Genomic DNA, 21,881 nt, shown 5'->3' on the forward strand with positions numbered 1-21,881 from the left:
AAAGACGAAAGTTTTCTCCACGCGTTGTTATGTTGAAATCTTCACTATCGATAATATTTCTTACACGTCTTACCATTCGTCCAAGAGTTTCTCTTTTTGGCAGAGAGCCACAAATGCTTAGAGGCAATTCATCAATGGTTTTATTAATTACACTGCTTGTAACCTCTTCTGTCTGTTTGGCTCTTGTTTTCATATCATCCAAAGCTTTAGAACACTTGTGTGGACACTATCTGGCGGATGTGGATGATCTAAAGAACTTTCTGGCCGAGTAGCATTCGTTGTGATTATTCTTCCTTCACATACTTTTCTTTTCTCGCATCTCCAGTATGTGGTATTATTAACTTTTTTATCAACAATGTAAGTTTATCCATTATAAAGGAGCTTCTGTCCACCATGTCCTGTCTTAATGAGCTCCACTGTCAAACTGTATGGGTGACTTGGTTTTATTCATATTTTCAAAATTTCTTTCTGTCATTAATTTTTAACTATTCGGCTTTATGACCATTCGGTTCCATGACTGTTCGGTTTTACGACCGTTCGGTTTCATGGCCTTTCGGCTTTGTGTCTTTTCGGCATCTTGTCTGTCGGCAATAGTGCATTCGGCATCCCGTCCGCACACGGTGTCACGGACCGCCAAGATGACCCGTGCCCCAGTTTCTCTAGATACCCCGGTAGTCATCCAGGACAGATGTGTACAGCCCCGTACACTGTCTGTTTCAAGTTTGCTGATGTAGCTTTGGCGACCTCCATCTTCCTCCCTTCTAAGAAAAATTCAGTTACTGCAAATACTTCCCCTAGTTTTATGGATATTGAATATCATAAATATTGTTACAGAAAAAATATAATTTGTAAGGCAATTAGAGTTACATTCTGATGTTTTATATTTATTTGTTATACCTTTTAATTTACATAATGTAACTTAAAGAGCATTGTCCTTGAAAGTGCATTTAATGTATTCATTACATGAACTTTGCTGTCATATCTGGAGAGCTCTTGTTCTGACAGCTGAATACTACATATCTATATTTTCTGTTTTACAATTGTATTTATGGTTTTTTGTGGTTAGATGAAATTTCAGAATGTATTTAATTTCAGTCATGGAAGAAGCTGTCTCCACAAGAGATGCATCAGCTAGATCAAGAGCTATGTGACCCTGGGGACATAAATGGTCTTTTTCGTCTTACTGCTGCCTATTTTGTGAGTATTGTATCAAGTTTCTTACCATTTTAATATCATGGGCATTAATCAGCAGTACTTGGGAGATATTAAAGTTGAATAATCTCATTTAGGCACAAATGTGTAATTTGTGTACAGTACACTTGTGGCCTGTTTTGAACACAAATGTTACTGTATATAACTATTTACTCATGTTTCAACAGTTCAGATTTTTTGTTGTACATGAACTGATATTTTTACCTAATTCCTGTCAATTGGTCTTCTTCGTCCGTAAAGGGGGAAAATACGTCCTTACCGCGTTTCTGCGAATGGAAAGAGACATAGGGAAAAGAAAAGCGTAATACTCGGGAGCAGTAAAACCTTCTTTCCCCAACGGTGCACATCAGTGTCTAAGGTTTACCAACCTCCTTAGGACTACGTAATTGTCGTCTTCACCCGGCTATACAAGAAAGGGACTATATTAAACAGAGAACAGGAATGATGTCTAACAAGAATGTGACTATCGATATGTTTTCACAGAATACTGTCACATACCTACAGTTCTCGGGAGACCAATGCAAAACCGTCCTATCTTCTAAGTATCCATCTATCCCATGCTGATTACAATGTGCCAGCTCAATTACTGTATCTAAAAGCAAAAGATTAAAACAACCAGTTAAGGGTGCTGGAAGTATGGTTGTGAGGACTTAGTAGCCAGTTTAGGGTGGGGCTTCCCCTCTATTCAGCAGTAATTACCACTCCCTTAAGAGTTTAGGTCATTATTTAGCTTTGTTGGAAGCACTCTAATTAAGGACGAGGGTTTGTATTTGTGTAGGAACAGGTTTTCCTAATAGAGTAGTTATATAATAACAAAAGTAACACGAGTGGGGAAGCTATCTGTTAATGTGGATTTTAGCCTTTGTTTCCGCTAAGCATTTTCGCCGTAACAAGGTAATAACTTCTCATAGATATCATAGTTAATTTTATCTAATATAATTTAGTAATTTATAGCATTATATAGGGTGACAAAAAAAAAAAAAAAAAAAACGTTCATCACCAAAAAACAAAACTTCCAAAATTTTATTTAGATCGACACAAAACTTTAGCTACATTAGGTCAAGCCTGTGTAGCAGACATCTCCAAAGTTTCAAGTCTGTACAACAAAAACTCTTTGTTTCACTGGCTCTCCAAAATGTGCTCCAAATGAGCTCCCCGGCACTGCAGGCACATTTGTATCCGGCGGGCAAAGTTCTTGATGACCCTCCCGCATTCCTCCCTTGGGATTACTCTTAATGCTGCTGTTATTGCTGCCTTCAGGTCAGGGATAGTATGGGGGTTTTTTCCATATACCCTGTGCTTAAGGTACCCCCCCAGAGATAAAAATCTGGCGGGCTTCAGGTCCGGTGAATGCGGTGACCACTCCGGGTCACACCTGCAGCAGATCAGTCGGTCAGGAAAACACTGCTGTAGTCATGCCAATGATTCGTTTGAAGTGTGGGGGGTGGCACCATGCAGCTGGAAGCACTGGAGGACCCTGATGACTCCTCTCCGTCGACCAAGTGCTGTCCAGAACTTGCCAAACACCTGGACATATCGCTCGGTGATGATTGTCGCAGACCGCTCATTGTCGTCCTCGAAACAGAATGGTCCAATGATGCCATGTTTGGAGATGGCGACGCAGGCTGTGCACTTCACCGAGTGTAATGGCCTTTGCAAACAGTACTCGTGGGGTGTTGTACCCCAGAAGATGTTGTTCTTCAAGTTCACGTGACCTGACAACAGAAATGTGCCTCGTCCGAAAACCATACATTGTCAAGGAAGTCTGGCACAACTGAAAATATGCTTCCACTATAAATGTCTTTTCCTCAGTAGTCCATGGCATCTCGAAGGTCAAATTTGGTACACTCTTAGAACATTAATTTTTCTTGATAAATCTGAAAAATAAAAGGAATTGATTATTTATTTCAAAAGTTATTAAAGTTTAGGTGATGACTGTTTTTGTTTTGTGTCACCCGGTACCTATATTTCTCTCAAATTTAATATTAACTAATTGCTAAATTGGCTATAGATAACAAACATTATCAGTATTGATCATGTACAGTAAACACATTGTACAGAAAATACCTAAATGGCAACCACACAATGCATAGATGTAAGAAATTATATAGATTTTTGTGTAGATTGGTTCAAATTGTAAGCCTTAAAGTTCTAAATAGCATAATAAAACTAATTTCACCTTAAGAAATTTTATTTGTGACAGAAGAAAGAGAATCTGGGTAAATGCTATACAAACACCTCGATCACCCCCTTTAAGTCCTGCGCCAAAGGTTAAAAAGTTAAGAATCTTTGACGGGAGAGTGGGTTGGGCTATTCACCCACAGTTGCCACCTGTTGTTAACTACGTTGTTAACAATTTCAACGACTGTTCTAGTTCCACTGACGACATACCCTCTTACGGAAGTCGGGCTTGTATGGCTAGGAAGAATACAAGTTATGTTTTACTGGATCATATGTCTTTTTTTCTTCTACATACATAATTCTACTTTCAAATTAGTGTTCTGCATCCATTTTTATTGTATATTCTAACCATTTCAATGTTTGAGATCTTGGTTTATTTTCCTGCCCTCAGCCAGTACAGTACCTAAGATTGCTGTTAGGTATAGCTTGATAATATATTTTTAAGAAAAAACAGACTATTGTGTATACATTTTATGACAAAGTTAATAATGTACATGGAAAGGGGCTATTTACATCAGTTTCTTCTTCTTTTAGCTAGCATATGTGATAAATGTGAATTATGGTTTACTTTATTCTAGAAATTACTGTATGAGATTATTATTCAATAAAATTTACTTAATGTTAAAAAATGAGCCTTACAGTACTCTGATCTCTGCTGAATTCCAGTATCAAAAGGCTAGGTCCCTGAAACATGTGATATGGTTTCATTCAAACAGATACAAAGTGTTCACCTTCCATTCCCCCATCCAATCTACTCAAAGAGATGAGAAGAGTTACTATCTGTCAGTGACGGCTATATATATTATTAATAGTTTTGTATGAAAAAAGTTATTATAGTGTATAAACTTCATTTTTATTCATAGAGGGCTTAGGCTTATTATATTAACTTCAGTTAATTATGTAATGGAAAACCCTATTTTTCATTTCACAATCTCAAACAATGATTTAGACACTATAAACAATATTTTTAATCATACCGATAATGAGAATGATTTGTCAAATGAATTTATCTCTCCCTTTCAGTATGATGGTGACTCTAATGACCTTCCAACACTTGCTTTTAGATTGCATGGTGGAACACCAGAGAGGAATCTATCCAAAGCTAGTCATGTAATCATTACTCGTAGGTAAGTTATAATTGAACTTGAAAGGTGTTTTGTGTTGTCATTTCTAAAAAAAAAAAAAAAAAAAAAATTAAAGATGGCAGAATTTGGATTGTATACATACTGTTCCAATTTATAGTCCCTTCATTAAAGTGCTACCAATTCAGAAAATGCTGTCTTAAGCATGCTTTCTTTATGGCTGATGCTATTTGAATACTGTAGTAAATTGCAATATCACACATTTTTAAGGTAATCTAAAATGTATGGTAAGAACTCAAATATTATGCTTTCCACTGCAGTCATTCAACATGGCATAAAATATTTTCTTACCTTTTAGCATTTTACTTGAAAAATTTTTAGATTTAGAGATTAGATTTTTTTTTTTTTTTTTTGTAGGTATGGAATTAATTTGCTAGTCTCTCCATATTATTTGGTATGAGGGGAATCTACTCTATTTTTTCCAATACATATGCAAACCCTTTTTTGTAGGTATGGAATTAATTTGCTATGGTCTCCTTATCCTTTGCTATGTGCTGTATCTACTATTTTTGCCCATACATATACAATCTTTGTCCTTTCATATAAAATAGGATAGATTTACAGTGAAGCTGAAGTACGCAGCCATTAAAATTTATAATGAGGTGTAAACAATCCAACCAATAGTTACTTGTTGATAGTTGGGAACCACCAACCCCCTCTAGCTCACTGACAAACAACTTTAATTTCAGCCATTAGTGTTCCCACCACTGGACTACTGGTTTACGCTAATTTTCTTTTTCAGCACATTTGCTGCAATGAGGATGCCAGATATGCATGTGTGCCCTGGGATGTTGGGTCGTAAGTGCTTCACCTTATGTCCATAAGGAAGACTGATCCTCACCTTATATGCTCATTTTCCAGAGGACCTCCTGGAGCCAGGCTTCACCCTGCAATGAGTGTTAGGAATGGCCATCCTCCTAGAGGGGAAGTGTGCGGCAGGAGGAAGGGTCCTTCTCGAGGTCGAAAAAAATCCTGACTTCTCTCCCTTTCTCCTGGTGCACTCCCTTCTGTCTCTTCCCAGTCAGCCTCTCCTGGAGGATGCTTAGGTAAGAAAAGGCTGATGGAGGCACTGGCTCTGAGGGCTATGCAGAAGGGAGTTTCTGCTCCTGCTAGACACCATTGGCTCATCCCGAACTAAAGCCAAGAAGAGTCTTTCCTTGGTCTTCTGCCCCAAAAACGAGCTTTCTCTCTGCAGGGGTTTTTCCTTAAGAGCCTCCTGCTGGAGTCTTCCCAGAGAATGCACCCTCTGCATGTTTTCCAGAGGGAGACAAGTGAGTATTGAAAAGCAATGCATCCCACGACATGCAAGCAGGCATGACTGTTCTCCCTCTGAGCTAGGCAGCCCTTCAAAGCTTGAGAGAAAACAGAAACACAAACTTGCATACCTGTCCTTACCTGTGGGAATCACAGATGTCTCACAGGAAGCTCAAAAGCACCAGCTTGTACCTCTACTTAAGAGTTCGTAGCTCTCCCATTACCTTTATTCAGAATTTGTCTACAGGTGCGATCTCTCCCCTGACTCTAGGCGAGGGAAAAATACACGAGTCATCAACACACCTTGGATTGTAGGAGAACATGTGCTTCTCAGTCCCCCGTCCCAGAGGTAAGGGAATGTGTGTCATCCATCATGGTGTTAGATCGATGCATATACCTGCAGCACTCACTTTAATGGCATGCTTGTCTGGTGTGTGCTATGCTTCACTGACTCGTACGTTGAGTCAGGTAGGCAATACCTGAGTTTTCTGTCACAGGTGTCTAGATGCTCTGAACATGGTGGTGACTCTCCAGGCAGTTTCTGGGGTGGACCATTGGTCAGATACTGTTGGTTTTCTCACTGATACTGAAAACCTTACAGACCCCAACAAGCATAAGGCTTTCAAGAATGTGTCCTTACGGGGATGAGGGCAGTAGAGTTTCTTACCCACCAAGTTACCAACTAGTGACTTAACTGGGTCCTTAAGAGGCTTAAGGCCGATCACTTGTAGAGAGATCGAGAAATTGTACAACTGTAACACCTCCATCAGAGGTCTCACCTTGCTTTCAAAGGATGTACAGTAGATGCAGTAGTGTGGAGAAGTCGAGTCAAAACTCCCTCCTCCACGGTTAAGCCTCATTCAGACAACCATGGGCGGCTTCAACCTATGGACATCAAAAACCATTGCCTGTAGTAAGGCAGGCACATAAGGTAACATTAAAACCAGAATCTCGCCTAACTCAGTCTGCTCCTGTATGGGGCCCACAATAGCGAGCACCCTTTTTTCCATCACACAAGGTCAAGGGCACGTAAATCTAGGAAAGAAGCGAGGTCAATGTTCACGTTAAAAGGAACTGATCCCTCCACAGTATCAGGGGGGAGGCCTGCAATCCAGATGGTGGAAGTGATTACATCATTGGGTAGAAGTGTGGGTGGTAGATGCAATAAGTTAAAGTACCACATCCCATTCATAAGCTCTTTCACTCCTCTAATTCCTCCATGAAGTCATTGTCCTCTCATCAGGGATTAATGAAGGACCTTACCCAAAAAGTCAAGACCATAGTAGAGAAGGGAGAAAGGCGCTCTCAAGGAAGTTGTCAACGGGTCTTCAGGCTTCTCCAGTTGGCTCTTTTTTTTGTCGAGAAGGCATCTAGAGGCTGGAGACCCGTGATAGATCTCTCAGCGTTGAAAGTTTGTTTATCAAACTCCATTCAAGATGTAGATTGCCGCCAGTGATGACGTTAGATGTGAAGGATGGGTACTTCCAGATCAAAGTAATCCTTCCTCCAGGAAGTACCTCCAGTTTTTAGTACAGAATAGTCTATTCAAAGTGTTCACCTTGGTGTCGGCCTGAATCATGCTACTCGAACAATCCTTCAAGTAGTGAGCTGTGAAGGCTGACCGACTAGCCCATGTACCTGCCCTCAGGATTTGGCCCACTGCCATGTTCTTCTCAAAGGCCAACAAAGTACTTAGCCCTCTGATGTCGTTGGGGTCTAGGCTTCCCTGGAAAAGGAACCCCTACACTACTGTAGGCTCTCATGATCACCTGCCGTAGCCAGAGGGAGATCATATTCTTGGAGATTGGCTTCTTTACTAGTCCTGAGGAGACGAACAGACTCTTGATTTCGGGTCGAAGTCTGTCTGTCCTCTCTAAGTACTTCCGTACCGCTCTGACAGGGCACAGAAGCAAGTCCCTTGGGTTGTCCAAATGAGGGATTGCCGGCACTGAGAATCGTTCAAACTTGGGGTCCCAGAGACTGCTGGATTCTGAGTCTTGGCCACGAAGGATGGTACGAACCTGAAGGTAGTTTCACGCCAGCCCTTCGAGTGTGATACCTCGTATGAGAGTCCATGAATCTCCCCTTCCCGTTTTGCTGATGCCAGCGCTAACAGAAAAACTGTCTTGAGGGTGAGCGTTCTGTTTAAGATGTCCTTTAGGGGTTCGAAGGGAGGTTCTGACCGCATCTTCAGGACTCTAGCCACGTCCTACTGGGGCACCCTAACGGCCTGAGGGGGGCATGATTGCTCGAAGCTCTTGATGAGCATCGAGATGTGTCTGGAGGTATCCAGGTTGATGCCCTTCAGGAGGAAGACCTGGCCCAGGGCAGCCCGGATTCCTTTAATGGCTGGAATGGACATGTTTACCTCATCCCTGAGATAGACCAGGAAGTCTGCTATCTCCGGGATGGAGACCTGCAACGGCTTGATGTTCTTCGCGACGCACCACTTCGTGAAGGTAGCCCATTTTGCCTGGTATACTGCGGCTGACGAATGTCTCAGGTACCCTGACATCCTTGTTGCCGTCTTCGCCGAATACCCTTCCTTCCTCAGGAGACGCTCGATAACCTCCCCGCGTGAAGGCAGAGGGACCGAGGGTTTTCGTGGAACCTTTGAAAGTGCGGTTACCGGAGAAGGTCTGGTCTGTCCGGAAGGGGCCAAGGTGGAAGGCGCGCCAGTTCCTTTAGATCCGCGAACCACTCCTTCTCCGGCCACCAGGGGGCTACCAAAGTCATCCACAGGTTGCCCGCTCGCCTCACCCTGTTGAGGACTTGCCTGAGCATCCCGAAGGGAGGGAAGGCGTAAACGTCGAGGTTGTCCCAAGGGTGTTGGAAGGCGTCCTCAAACGCCGCCTCCGGATCTGGCACAGGAGAACAAAACACGGGGAGCTGTGCGTTCAGTCTTGTGGCGAAGAGCTCTATCACTGGCAAGCGCCACTTCTGAATGAGAGTCTTGGCCACTTCCAGGTGCAAGGACCACTCGGACCCTACCACTTGACCCATTCTGCTGAGGCCGTCGGTCAGGACGTTTCTCTTCCCTGGGATGAATCTGGCCGAGATCTTGATCTGCTTTACTTCGGCCCATTCCAGAAACTCCAGTGTGAGGTTGCAAAGCTCCTTTGATTTCAGTCCTCCTTGCTTCTTTATGTAGGCCACCACTGTGGCGTTGTCACACATCAGTGCCACGGTGTTTCCCCGGACTCGATGGACAAACTCTAGGCACGCTCTTTGCACCGCCATCATTTCTAGCACGTTTAGGTGCAGGTTCTTCTACTGTATTCGGCTAACCATCTTCCTTTTGCTGTGCTGTCGAGGAGATGAGCACTTAACCTTCCTTGGGTGCGTCTGTGAACAGGAGCATCTCAAGGGCATCCCTTTGAGGGTGTTTGATCTGTCGTACCACCACTCTAGGATTTCCTATGTCTCCGGGGACATCGGGAGTCTCTCTGGTTCCAGGTCTCCTTCAGGTTCCATTGTACTCCCCTGAGTTTGAGTCTCCCCTGTGAGACTAGCTTCTCTAACGACACGAGGTGGCCTATCAGTCTCTACCAGTCCTTGGCTTTTCTGGGCCGGTCCGACAGGAAGGGCCGGAGGATCTGGTCCAAGTTGTCCAGTCTCTCCGCGGAAGGGAAGGCTCTTGCCAACCGGGAGTCCAGGAACATCCCGAGGTAGTTCATCCTGGTAGAGGGTATCAGTTGGGACTTCTCCAGGTTGATGATGATGATACCCAGGACGTTGCAGAACTGCAGGAGCTTCGCGCCTTGCTCTGTCAGTACTTCCCCTGAGGCTGAGAGCAACAACCAGTCATCCAGGTACCGAATCAGGTGGATACCCTGTTCGTGTGGCCAGGCTGAGACTGTTGCGAAGACCCTCGTGAAGACTTGAGGGGCTGTGGACAGACCGAAGCAGAGGGTCTACTGCAACGTTTGGGTACCCCATTTTACCCTTAGGTACTTCCTGCTGGAGGGGTGAACAGAGATTTAAAAGTATGCGTCCTTGAGGTCTATGGACATCATGAAGTCTCCCTCCCTCAAGGCCGCTAGGACCGACATGGAGTGTCCATCTTGAAGTCGGTTTTGCACACGAACATGTTGAGGGCTGAGAGGTCTATGACTGGTCTCCAGCCCCCTGTCGCTTTCTCCACCAGGAAGAGTCTGCTGTCAAATCCTGGACCCAGGTTCTTGACTGATTCTATTGCCCCTTTCGCCAGCATCGCAGAGACCTCTTCTTGTAGGGCCGTCCTTCTCAAGGGGTCTTTGGGTGCCAATCACTCCGCCTGCAGAACTGGTATCAGAGGTAGGGGTCCGCCAGGAAGGGCAACCTGTACCCTTCTTTCAGAACTGTTACGGTCCACGGATCTGCTCCGCAGTCTCGCCATGCCTGCCAAGAACGTTTGAGGCATCGGCAGGAATAGGGGGCCTCTCTCCCTATCTCCTTCGAGAGGCACGGCCTGAACGACCTCTTCTGGCGGCCGAATAGGAAGGCCTGAAGGCTGACTGCGCAGCAGGCATTCCTCTACGGTGGTGCTGCGAAGGCTGATGCCAGGCCGTAGTAGGGGCGTCTCCTGGGCTGGCTAGGTGAGGAGGGAGAGACGTCGGAGCGTGTCCTTCTATGGGCAGGTCTTCTCACTGGAGGGGGTCTGGGTTCTCCCGCATCCTTTAGCTTCCTGACCCTCTTTACCGTCTCCTCCACTGCCTTCAGGGGGAACAATGAGTCGTCCCACAGGGGTAGGCTCCTCAGGGACCTCGCTTCTCTGTCCTGGAGCCTCCTGACGAGCTTGTTGAGCACAGTGTCCCTCTTCCGCAGTATCCAATTGGCGGCCTGCGCGATGGACTAGTAGGAGAGGAACTTTAGGGCCTTACCTCCCGAGCTAATCAGCTCCTTCAGCAAGGCCTGGTTCTCCGGGACTGCGAGGTCGTGCGAGGACTGAAACCCCACCAGCGTGGAGGCCCACCAATCTAGCCATGTATCATAGATGATACGTGTACCAGGTCCTTGGCTAGTTCCTCCATCATTGAAGTTTCCGAAGGGGAGAAACAAACCGGGGCAGTGGTAGCCCTCTCCTCTGCTGCTCCTTGTCCCAGGATGGCGACTGCTGGCTCCACCGTACAGGGACCCGCGCGGTGTCCTTCGGGAAGGTAGAATCGGCTCTGGGTCTTTAGGCCCTGGAGAAGTTTGGAGGCACTCTGGCTCTTGGGAGTTTCTGCATGGTTGGCCACGATACTGTCAACGTGTGCCATAACCAGCCTAACATCCCTAGCCCAAGGAAGGGCTAGTTAGGGCCTCTGTTGCACAGGTGCATCCACCAGCCTGCTGAGGCTCAAGAGCCAGACTTCGTCAGTGGAGGGCTCAGGTTCGTCCAGCCTGTGGTGACGCCTAATGAGGCCTATCACTCTCCTGTAGGCCGAAACTTTCGTTGCCGAACCTTCTACACCGTCATCTACATTCTCAGTCGGACGCTCCGCTGCTCGGCACGGGGAGGAGGCATCTTCCTGGAGTGGTCCAGTCTCGGCGGTTCAAGGTGTAGGACGGGCATCGCTGCAGGGACGGAGGCCTCTGCCCTGGACTTCTCACTTCTTCCGGAGGTCCAGGGGTCTGTGGGCTTGCCCGTAGGGGGGAAGGAGTCTCTCTCGTTCCAGACGACTTCTTGTTGATTTTGAGGCCGGGACGCGGCTGCCAGGCCGAAGGGGCGACTCTCTCCGCTGGGCGGATGGAGTCGGAACTTCCGCGGACTTATGCCTGTTGCTTGGGGCCTGAAGAGACGACTCCCTCCACCGATCATACCTGTTGCTGGGTACGTACCTCACTGGTGAGCGGGCCCTAGGTGCCCGGGACTGCTGACGCCTCCAGGAGTTGGCTACATGGGATGACGACCCGCACCCATTCTTCCTCCGGGGATCCGCTTCTCCTAAACTTCCCCTGGGGGATCTAGAGCGCCTACCCACGTGGCGGGATCTGAAACAGGATCGTGAGCGTGACCCGTCTTCTGCGGGACCTATCTCGCCGTCTCCTATTGTCCCTCGGGGCACCGTCTTTTGAGGAGTAGGAGTAGGCCTCGACCGAGGAGCCCGACGACTTGTAGAACCTCACTGAAGGACCTGAGTCGCTCCGCGTTGCTGGTGGGTCTACACAGCGTTCAGTCGGTGACAAAAGGTCCAGGAAGACGGACGGGAACGTAGCTGAAGGCGCTGGAGGGGAGGGGGGGGGGAGCTCCTCGCTGGGGAACCAGGTCTCGAACTCCTCTTCCATACTCAAGGGTGATCTGAAGGGCATCTTCGGAGGCGTCCACGTGAGGGGGGGGGTCTGACGGCGGCACCCTCGGCTGCTGACTCACCTGAAATGCATGCCCAAGAGGCGGGAGAAGAGGCTGCAGCAGTTTTTCCCCACATAAGATCGTCCGACGAGACGGGCCCTGCTTGCACCATGGCTCCATCCCCCGAACACACTCCCGTCCCTCCTAAGAAAGTAGTTCGAGGTAAGTTCTGTTAGGAAAAATACAAATTACTTAAAATTTGTGATCTTTCCTAACTATACAAACCTTAGCTATTTAATAGGGGTATTACTTTCGGCGTAACTGAAATGACGAGCCATTAAAATTTAACGAGGGTTTACTACCCACACCGCTAGTTAGCGGGGTTAGGGGAGGGTAGCTTGCTACCCCCCCCCCCCCACCCCACACACACACACACACACCTGTGCTTGAACTCACTTTGCTTGGAGGTAGGACTTCAAGGGGGATAGGGGTGGCGGGCAAGTTTGGTTAAATAGCTAAGGTTTGTATAGTTAGGAAAAATACAAATTATCTACTAATTTGCCATTTGTTCTGTAACTGTAATACAAACCACACTATTTATTAGGGGTGACTCAACCATTAGGAAGAGCGGATGTCCCAGCCAGTACTGGCTTTTGGCTTTCCCCGGGGACTCTTTATTTGAGTGTATCAGCACCGAAGAAATAAGGAGTCCCTGCAACTTGCTAGAACCTTGCTACGCAAGCTGTGTGTGAAGGTATGAAGAAGTGTGACTCGTCCCAGGAAGTTGTTCTGAAGTTCTTTAGATGGAAACTTGTAGACTAGTACTTTCCCAATACCACCTTGTCAGGGTATGGGGACGTAACAGTATTAACTTAATACTAGGAACACAAGGGAGCATGGTTTACCTGCAGTGGTTTGAGGTCAGCTGTTGCGAAAAGGTACCTCCTTGTTTGTTGATGTAAGCCACTACTGTGGTGTTGTCGCTCATCACCACCACAGAGTGACCCACCAGGTATTGTTGGAGCTGTTGAAGGGCCAGGAAGACGACCTTCATCTCTAGGAGATTTATATGGAGATATCTTTCCGATTCTGACCACAGGCCTGAGGTCGTGTGGTGCAGTACGTGGGCATCCCACTCTTTCTTTGAAGCGTCGTCAGGGGAGGTAGAGATGTTGTGAACAGGACGCGATATCCCTGACTGATTATGGAAATCGTCCAGGAATTGGCCCCAAGTTGCTGCCACCTGTCTGCGCAACTTTGTAGGCATCCCCTCACTGGTGGACATGCAGGGGGACTGCCAATCCTAGCCTCGGCTGCTCCCTCTAGGAATCTTACCTCCTCTGGAGGACTTTTTGCCTTTCCTATCCTTGACAGGAAAGGGCTTAGACACCACTGTCTTCGCTGCTGCCGTTGGTTTCACGGTCTTGGTCGGACGGGACTGCTGGGGTGCTGGAGGCTTATAGGGCTTAGATGTCAAGGCCCTATGAAGGAGGGAGTCTTGGTGAGACTTCCTCCACCTCTCAGCGGCCTGTTCCACATCCTTAAGCTCAAACAGGATCGTTCCTTCCAAGGAAGAATGCCCACAAGTTTGAGACTTGGTGGGCCAGAAACTCGATCGTGCGAGTGCCTGAGAGAAGGAATGTCTCCATAGCTTTCCTGGTACGTTCTTTGGAGAAATCCTCAGAGCGTATCACGATACCTAAGGTCCCTAACTAGATGTCAAGCCATGAAGTGGCTTGCATAGTACACTTCGCAACCTTCTCCTGGTTATGGATTTTGGTTGCCAAGAACGAGACCTGCCGGTTGGAGAGTCTCTCAAGAGGGACTCCCCTGGTAAGCTCCTCCAACGAATGGTGAAGAGAAAAGAGCTAAACAAGGCTCCTCCAAGACCTCAAAGTACCTCCTTTGCTGTACACGAGGAGGTGGGAGAAGCTTGTTGCCGGCACTGGAATGGTTGGACGAGGACAACTGAGAGCTGTACAGCGATCTTGTCCCTGGTACTCTTAACCAGGGCAGAGTCGCACTGGCCTTAGAAGGTTTCTGAGTACCGAATACACGGTCCAAAACCGTGTCCTTACCTTCTCGAGGAGGGATCTCTGGGTCAGCAAACCCATTGAGAGCCCTCATTAGAGTCAGAACTTGCCAAAACACATTCTCTGACTCTTGCTGTTCTCCTCCTGATGTTGGACTTGCAGCGAAGTCTCTCTTCCTGGGGAGATTCGCGGACGTTCTCCGAGTGGCTAGTTGGCTCTGTCCTAGGTCTTGTAGAGGACTTTGGTAAAGTCTTCGAGTCCTTCGATGCCCTCGTGGGAAGGATGTAGGACTCCAACATAGAAGGTGGCAAGTTCTTTTCAGCCCCTACTCGGGAAGACCTCTCAGCACGAGTGCAGGGAAGGAGAGAAATTCTGGGGGGGGGGTGTGTGTGTGAAGGAACCTGCCTCGAAGGCTTGCGTGGAGTCAACTTAGCCCTTGGAGAAGTTACCGCATCCGGAACTCCTCTTTTTTTCTTCAGAGTAGAAACAGCCAAGGATCTGTGACCTAATTCAGAGAGCACAGGCTTGAACGCATGCGTAACTGCTCTGCTTAGTGCACCGAACCATGGTTGTTGACTGACAGACGCCCTGTCAGACTCTCCCTCTGGAGGGACAGGGATAGAAGGATCCCTGGGAGGAGTTCCCAAAGGTGGGTTCGCATGAAAAGGAAAAGGGATCCTGGACCCCTCTGGATGTTTCCCTACCGCCGCAATACGCGCTGTTATGCATTTGCGGGGAGGGGCATGCGGTGATGGCGACCTTACCTTGCATTGTTCAGCAGCCTCGCGTGCGGGAGGGTATTGACGCTCGCGCGGGGGCGCGTAATGGTGCTCACGCGATGGAGAATACCAGGGGTCGCGCACGGGAGACTGATGGCGCGCGCGAGGGAGACTGCTGATGCGCACGGGCGACTGCGAGGGCGCGTAGTAGTGCGCGGGAGATTGTGGGCGCACAGGAGAGCGCGCAGGAGACTGATGGCGCGCGCACGCGTGGGTACGTAGGATCAGGGCGTTGAACACGCGGGCTGGCGAAAGTTCGCGCCCCCCCAGAAGCCAAAGAGCGCGCGCGCGCAGGAGAGATACCGCGCCGTTGAGGCCTGTGCACGTGGGCGCGCATCTGCAGGAGAGGATGGGTGCGGGCACACGTGTATCCTCATGGGCGCGGGCACGCGTGTATCCTCGTGGGCGCGTGCAGGAGACTGCGCGCTGAAGACAGCTGCTGATGCGTTGGCGAGCGCTGGCAGGTGGGAGAAGTCAAAATCGACTTCTCAACAGCACCCAGATCTGAAGATCGTATGCGCACAGAAGAGGTGATTGTTGCGCGTGGGCACTGGGGCGAGGGAGATCTTGACGTGCAGGAGGGCGCTGGCGCGCAGGAGATTAATGGCGCGCAGGTGAAGGATGGCGCATAGCTGGGCGTGGGCGCGCTAGCTCAGACAAACCCTGGCACGCAGGAGAACGTGGGCGCGTATGCTCACTATTAGCATAGCGAGTGAGGGAAGTATGCGCGGGACGGCGCATACGCCCTTGATGCCCCGTATTAGGGTTAGATTTCGTCGGCGCGTAGCGCGCATCAGCACTCAGGAACGGTGACGGCAGGTCTGACGGTTGGAAGGCCGACGTGTCCTTTGAAAGGACGACTTTCCACCGAAGTGGATCGCGAACGATCTGCTGAGAGGTCTAGGACCAAAGCAGGAACAGTCAGTGATCGCTGAAGAGGCTCCTCTCCGGAGGATTGCAACGAAGATGTAGAACCAAAGAGGCGCCTCCTCACCGCAGGTTAAGGAAGGCCTCTTTGGCGAAGAGGAAGGCGAGCCTTGCGACGGATACGCCCTCTTGGGGGCCGTTGGATCAGCAAGCTGACCTTCTGCAGTCCTCCGAAGAGGAGTTTCTGCAAGTGAACTCCCCTAAGGGAGAGAAACACTAGCAGGAGAGACTGTTGGACTTGGTTTCTCCCTCGTTCAGTTGAACAGGAACGGGAGAAACTAAGCCTTCAACTACTGCTGGATTTGAAGAGGCAGAGGTATTAAGAGATACTGCATTGGATACTTCTGACACCATAACATCGACAATCGACAGATGATCAACCTCTGCTGGAGTCGGCGATTGCTTGACAGCGGCACCCAATCGGAGGTTGTCAAGTAAGGCTTCCTTGGAGGGCGAACCCTCGAGCCCCAAGGAAGACCAAAGCTGTAAAAGATGGGTTAGTGACACATCCTCCCCCGGGGGGACAGGTGGAGCTGCCTCGCTAGGGGAGGCAACGCCATCTCTCGAACCCCAAGCTTGGAAAACAGTACAATGATCTATGCTACCACTCAACGGTCGCTCAAAAGAGACCGACCGAGTGGGAGCTTCGGAGGAGGTTTGAGCAACGGAAGAGTACTTGGGTTTTTCTCCTTTCAAAGAAACTTTCGAAGGAGAAATATCCTGTCTGGACTTTTTACGTCGCCGAGAAAACCTCTCCCACTGGGAGGTAGACCACTCCCTACACTCACCACACTTATTATCTACAGTAAGGGCAAAGGGTGTGAGGGTCTGTCTTGACCGCCGACATGAATGTTCCGCAGGGGCGGTTGGGTAATCCAGGGCAGGTGCGCATAATAGCAGAGGCCAACTTCACACACAAACCTGTCAAAAAGAGAAAGCAAAAAAAGCATTAATGGCTGCCTATGAGCGGCGAGGATGAAAGCGGACATGTCCAACTACCATCCGAGCCGAGAGCAAAGTGAGTTCAAGCACAGGTGTGTGAGGGGGGAGGGGGTAAGCAAGCTACCCTCCCCTACCCCCGCTAACTAGCGGTGTGGGTAGTAAACCCTCGTTAAATTCTAATGGCTCGTCATTTCAGCTACGCCGAAAGTAATACCCCTATTGAATAGCGTGGTTTGTATTCCAGTTACGGAATAAATAACATTTGAAAGTAATACGAACTTTTCTTAACTACACAAACACATGTTATTTACATAGAAGACATAACAGCACAAGCTGAAACACGGCTATAAAAACTTTAAATGAGATGTCAACAACCACAAGTTGGAATACAAGGTGTCGAAACCCCCCCCCCCCCCCCCCCCCCCCCGCCCACTCACTCACAACAGCCCCACTTTGATGGCAGAAGGGGAGGCAACTCCCTTGAAACCTTTGCCAGCAGCAGTAGGTGGTCTGGGTACCATTTTGCATGCAGCCATAACAGAGCTATTAGTCATTGATAGGTTGATTTCTGATCTGACCCGGTAGAGGTCTTTCCTCAAGAGGCAGAACATATAAAAGTCCACGTTGTCCCAAAGGTGTTGGAAGGCATCCTGGAATACTACCTGTGGGTCTGGTACTGACGAGTAGTACACTGGAAATTGGGACATTGCAATTAGGTCTATGACGGGTGAACCTCACAAAATCATTACTTTGTTCACTATCCGAATACTTAAAGACCACTCTGATTCAGCTATTTAAGTCTTTTATTGGAGTCTTTTGTATAAGTTTCTCTACTAAGATGTTCTTTTTGTCTTGTTTGAATTGGGCTGACAGGGAGATCGCATTGTCTTCTGTCCGACACAGGATTTCTACGGCTAGTTGGCAAAGTTGCTATGAAATAGTACCTCCTTGTGAACATATTTTTCAACTCTAGAAGGTTTATATGGCAAAGCTGATCTGATTCTGACTAAGTCCGGAGGCCATGTGCTATAGCAGGTGTGACCCCACCCCTTTTGATGTATCGGTGAAGAGCATCAAATCCTGAAGAGGAGGAGGAGGTTTATGATGCTGAGAAGGTTAGTATTAAGAATCCAACTTGAGTCTTCTTCTTTTCTGTCCTCACTGAAATGAATATTCCAGGAGGGTTCCTGCCCTGAAACTAAGGTTTTCAGCTGCCATTGAAGTGAGCTCATATGAAAACAACTGTTTTGGCACTAGGCGCTCTAGCAAGACCAGGTGACCTAACAGTTGTTGTTGTCACTGATGGGCTGGCAGAAAGTCTTGCTAAAGGAATGGTTGCCTACTTCTTTGAATTGAGATTCTTTTCTGCGATGGAAAGACTTTCGCTTAAATGGTATTTATCCCTTTCCCCTTGGCTTGAAGTTCGAATTTTCCGTGTTTATCACGATCGCCAGATTAAGGCAATCCAGAGAAAATTGTCTTCACCATGTCTGCGAGTATCAGTCAGCTGTCTAAATAATGAAGGAGACGAATTTCGTTGGCCAAGACTAAGACTAAAGCAAACACTTCTGTGAACTCTTGACAGGCTGAAGCACAGCCCCCTGAATTGGTATACCTTGTGCAATAAAACCCTGAGGTACTTCCTTGAGGATTAATGTACAGTCAGACCTTGTTAATCGCGTTTCTTTTTTTTCGGGTCCGAGGAAAAAAAAAATTTCTTTGTGATGATTGTTAACTCAACATTAATTTAGATTTTTAATAGTTGGCAATAGCATTGGCATGACCAAGAACAATGCAATACCTATTGAATAATAATTCTAATAAAAATTGCAATAATATTCATGCTGGGCCATAATTTCAAATAACCCGCACTTCTTTACACTGGGAGTGCTGCGTGCCACTACCTATCTCTACATCCAGCTGGTCCTAGCTGGTGGTAAAAATTACAGCTATATTTGAAATAAACTGGATTTTGATGAAACTGGTGTTTCACTTAACTGTATCCAATAATAATGCACGTAATATTCACATTTTAGTATCGTATTTATAATAAAAACCATAGCAAATTATAATTTTATGCATTGTCTATATTCAAATCAGCTGATCAACAACTCTGTGTAGTCCGTCGTCAACCTCAGTCTTGATCGGTCACTGCCTGTAAGTCAAACGAGACTGCCCTAGGAGATCTCGGTCACCTGCTGGTCCTAGGGCAAAGAGGTGTGACCTGCCTCGTCTTACGGTGCCTCCGGTTAGGCTTAATGGGATGAACCCCTAAGTCTTCCCAGAAAGGATCAAGCTTGGAAGCTTCAGGATCCAACTTTCTTGTTTCCCAGTAGTATTGAAGCCTGGAAACATGCACCACTGGAGAGTGCCAAGTCAGTGGAACTGGCTACTTAAAGGCGATGGGCATAACCCTGTTCCCTTCAGTGCGGCTTAGCTTAGCGTCTGAGGAATCCTTGGGAGTACACATATACTGCACCTCTCCAGGAACTGAAACAGTCTTTAACAGGTCAGAAAACAATGCAACATCCCTTAAAGCAGGCATAGTAACAGAGGCTGCTTTGAAGAACGCCTGCAACAATAGCAACTCTTTGGAGACTGCTGTTAGACTCTCAAGTAGACTGCGAAGCCTGAACAGGAGCGCGTGCTACTGGGGCTCGTGACTGGATGGCGCGCTACCTTTGTTGGTGAGACTAGCTCTCCCAATCGTGGGCAAGCACGATCCAAATGGGGGAGAGAGTGTACAGTAGAAGGTGTGTGAGTGGCTCTTTTGCATGCTCTATGAGAGTTGGTAAGGTCTGCCTGAGGGATTGAGAGTGTGCACTAGGCACAGGTGGGGAAGCAGAACTCTAAACCCAGCCAGGTGAATGCAATAGTGATTGTACCTGGTTAGGGAAAACTTGGCAAGTCTAGCAAGACCGCAGTTGTGCTCAAGCAAGCCACCAGTCTGCCAGATGATCATTAGAGATCATCAGCGAGCTCCAAAGGGCTAGTGTGCACAGGCAACAAGTCGTGCTGGTGCTTCTGAGCTATCTGGGGAGATGTGCTTCCAGGTGAGGACACCCTCTTGCTCTTGCAAGGGCATCTGCTGAAGGTCCCCAAAGAGTGACAACTGGTAAGCATGTCCTTTTGTTGCAATCCCACCCCTTGATGGGTCAGTGTGCTGGGGAATGCTTGCCCAAGTTTCACCCTAGGGGTGAACACGTTGGGGCAACACTTTGCAGAGCACTACTCTGCAAATCTTCGGATGGGACAGGATCTGCTGCAAGGGATGAATGCCTGGGGGATGGGGTGCAAGAGACCAAGCAGTAGTTATTCCTGATGACTCTGGGGGGGGGGGAGTGCTGAACACCATAAACTAACTCCTCCAGTACCCTGTCCTTTGACGAGAAACCTCAAAGTCCCAGGGAGGGCCACAGCAGAAGCAGAGGGAGGAAGGTTTTGCCAGGGAAGAGAGGAAAACTTCCTGACTCAATTGTTGCCTGATAGGTAAATAGCCACCACTGTTACTGAATCAACCACCAAAGGAGGTAGATGGGAGGGTATCAGGAGAGGGTGTCAGTTGTGGGGATTTTAAAGATGTTAAGGAAGACCCAGAAGGCGAAGAATCCAGTCTAGATGACTACTTTCTCCTCCTGCCATACTGCTCCTACTGGGAGGATGGCCATTCCCAACACTTGTATTATTGCAGAAATGTCCTCTGCACGCTGTCTTCATAGCCAACCTGAACGTCAAACCCCCATGACGGCAATTCCAGGAGCATGGAAGAGAACATCTACTCTCTACCACATCTGAAATCAAAATGGGTTGTGGTGTCAGTGAGGGGGTTGCTTCCCCTACTACCCACTGGGAACAACCTCATTAAAAATTTTAGAGCTGTTTTCCAGCTTGTGCTGTTATCCGTCTCATATGTAAAGGACGAGGGTTTCCATTAGTGTCGGAACAAATCAGAAGTGGATTGTATTAGGGAATTGAGCCATAATGCCCAGCACTGGAGCCAAGGAGGCTATTAAATTCCTGAAATGCAGATGAGGTGGAACCCTGCAGTATGAAGTAAAAAGTTAAGAAGTTGGACAGCAAAATAAAGGGAGGTATAACAAAATATGACTACACCTACTCATCCGGGTATCAAAAGGTTCAAGGAAACACTATATAAATGAGATGGATGGTTGAGCATGACTTTGGTGTCACATGGGATGTAGTGAGGAGGTTCAATGGAGCAAATGAATAACATCCCTAAGAGGAATGGGGCCATATGCAAAATTAAAAAAATTACTTTAATCCTCTCCATATATCTGATTCTGGGTACAAAAAAACATGTATTTGATTCTGTGTATCATGTTTGAGTCTATTGTTTAGTTTATTTTAGATATCTTTATTAAAAATAATTTATGAAATACAGCCCAGTATATTTGTTTTCTCATTCTTGCAGATGTGGGAGTGAACCACGACCCAGTGAGTTAGTTGGCCAGCATTTAGTGACCTCTGACTGGATCTACGATTGTATAGAAAAAGGAAAACTTTTGGAAGAAAGACATTATGCACCTATATTACTTGCATAACCTTTGTTTCTTTGTTATAAAGTATTTTACTATTTATGTAATAATCATGCAATGCAGCACTGTGATTTTTTAAGTATATAATATATGAAATTTTTATTATGTATATTTTTTATGTACAATATTTGTGAAATACATTCACTTGCACAATATTTGCCATGTCGTTCAATGTTTTTTTTTTATCATCATCTTCCCTTTTGACCAGAAAAGGGATAAGTGACGGGCACTGCCTGTGCTACGTTTTTCAGTCACTTCTTTGTCACTTTCCTCCATTTCATCCTCCTCCTCATTGTCCATCCAGTATAGTGTGTACCCCTGAAGGCACAGAGCCTATGCTATACCAGTGGTGTAGCTATCTACTAGACGGAAAGACAACAGAGCTGGAACAACCATTAAAATTGTCAACAAGGTAGTTAATGACAGGTGGGGAATGCAGGCGAGTACCCCGCCTACTCTGGTCAAAGACTGTTTGCTCTAAATCTTTGGCACAGAATAATTGGGATGATTGAGGTGAGAAGTTAAAGGATTCAGGTTTGTATGACTAGAAAACAAATTTCTTTTAAAATGTTATTTGTTCCTCTGCATATACAAACCTTTGG

At 47.2% G+C, this 21,881-nt stretch overlaps 1 protein-coding gene across 1 annotated transcript in view; it reads left to right on the plus strand.

Moving 5' to 3' along the window:
- The window catches only part of DNAlig4 (DNA ligase 4), a 115,249-nt gene extending 93,815 nt beyond the window's left edge, over positions 1 to 21,434 (plus strand). Inside the window, exons 31-33 of the mRNA XM_068393203.1 lie at positions 1,096 to 1,197; positions 4,417 to 4,520; positions 21,156 to 21,434. Coding sequence (XP_068249304.1) covers positions 1,096 to 1,197; positions 4,417 to 4,520; positions 21,156 to 21,285 — 336 coding nt within the window. The 3' untranslated portion in view covers positions 21,286 to 21,434. The remainder of the gene's footprint in view (positions 1 to 1,095; positions 1,198 to 4,416; positions 4,521 to 21,155) is intronic.
- The last annotated feature ends 447 nt before the right edge of the window (positions 21,435 to 21,881 follow it).

The sequence above is a fragment of the Palaemon carinicauda genome, chromosome 19 (genome assembly GCF_036898095.1).
Source record: "Palaemon carinicauda isolate YSFRI2023 chromosome 19, ASM3689809v2, whole genome shotgun sequence".
NCBI lineage: Eukaryota > Metazoa > Arthropoda > Malacostraca > Decapoda > Palaemonidae > Palaemon > Palaemon carinicauda.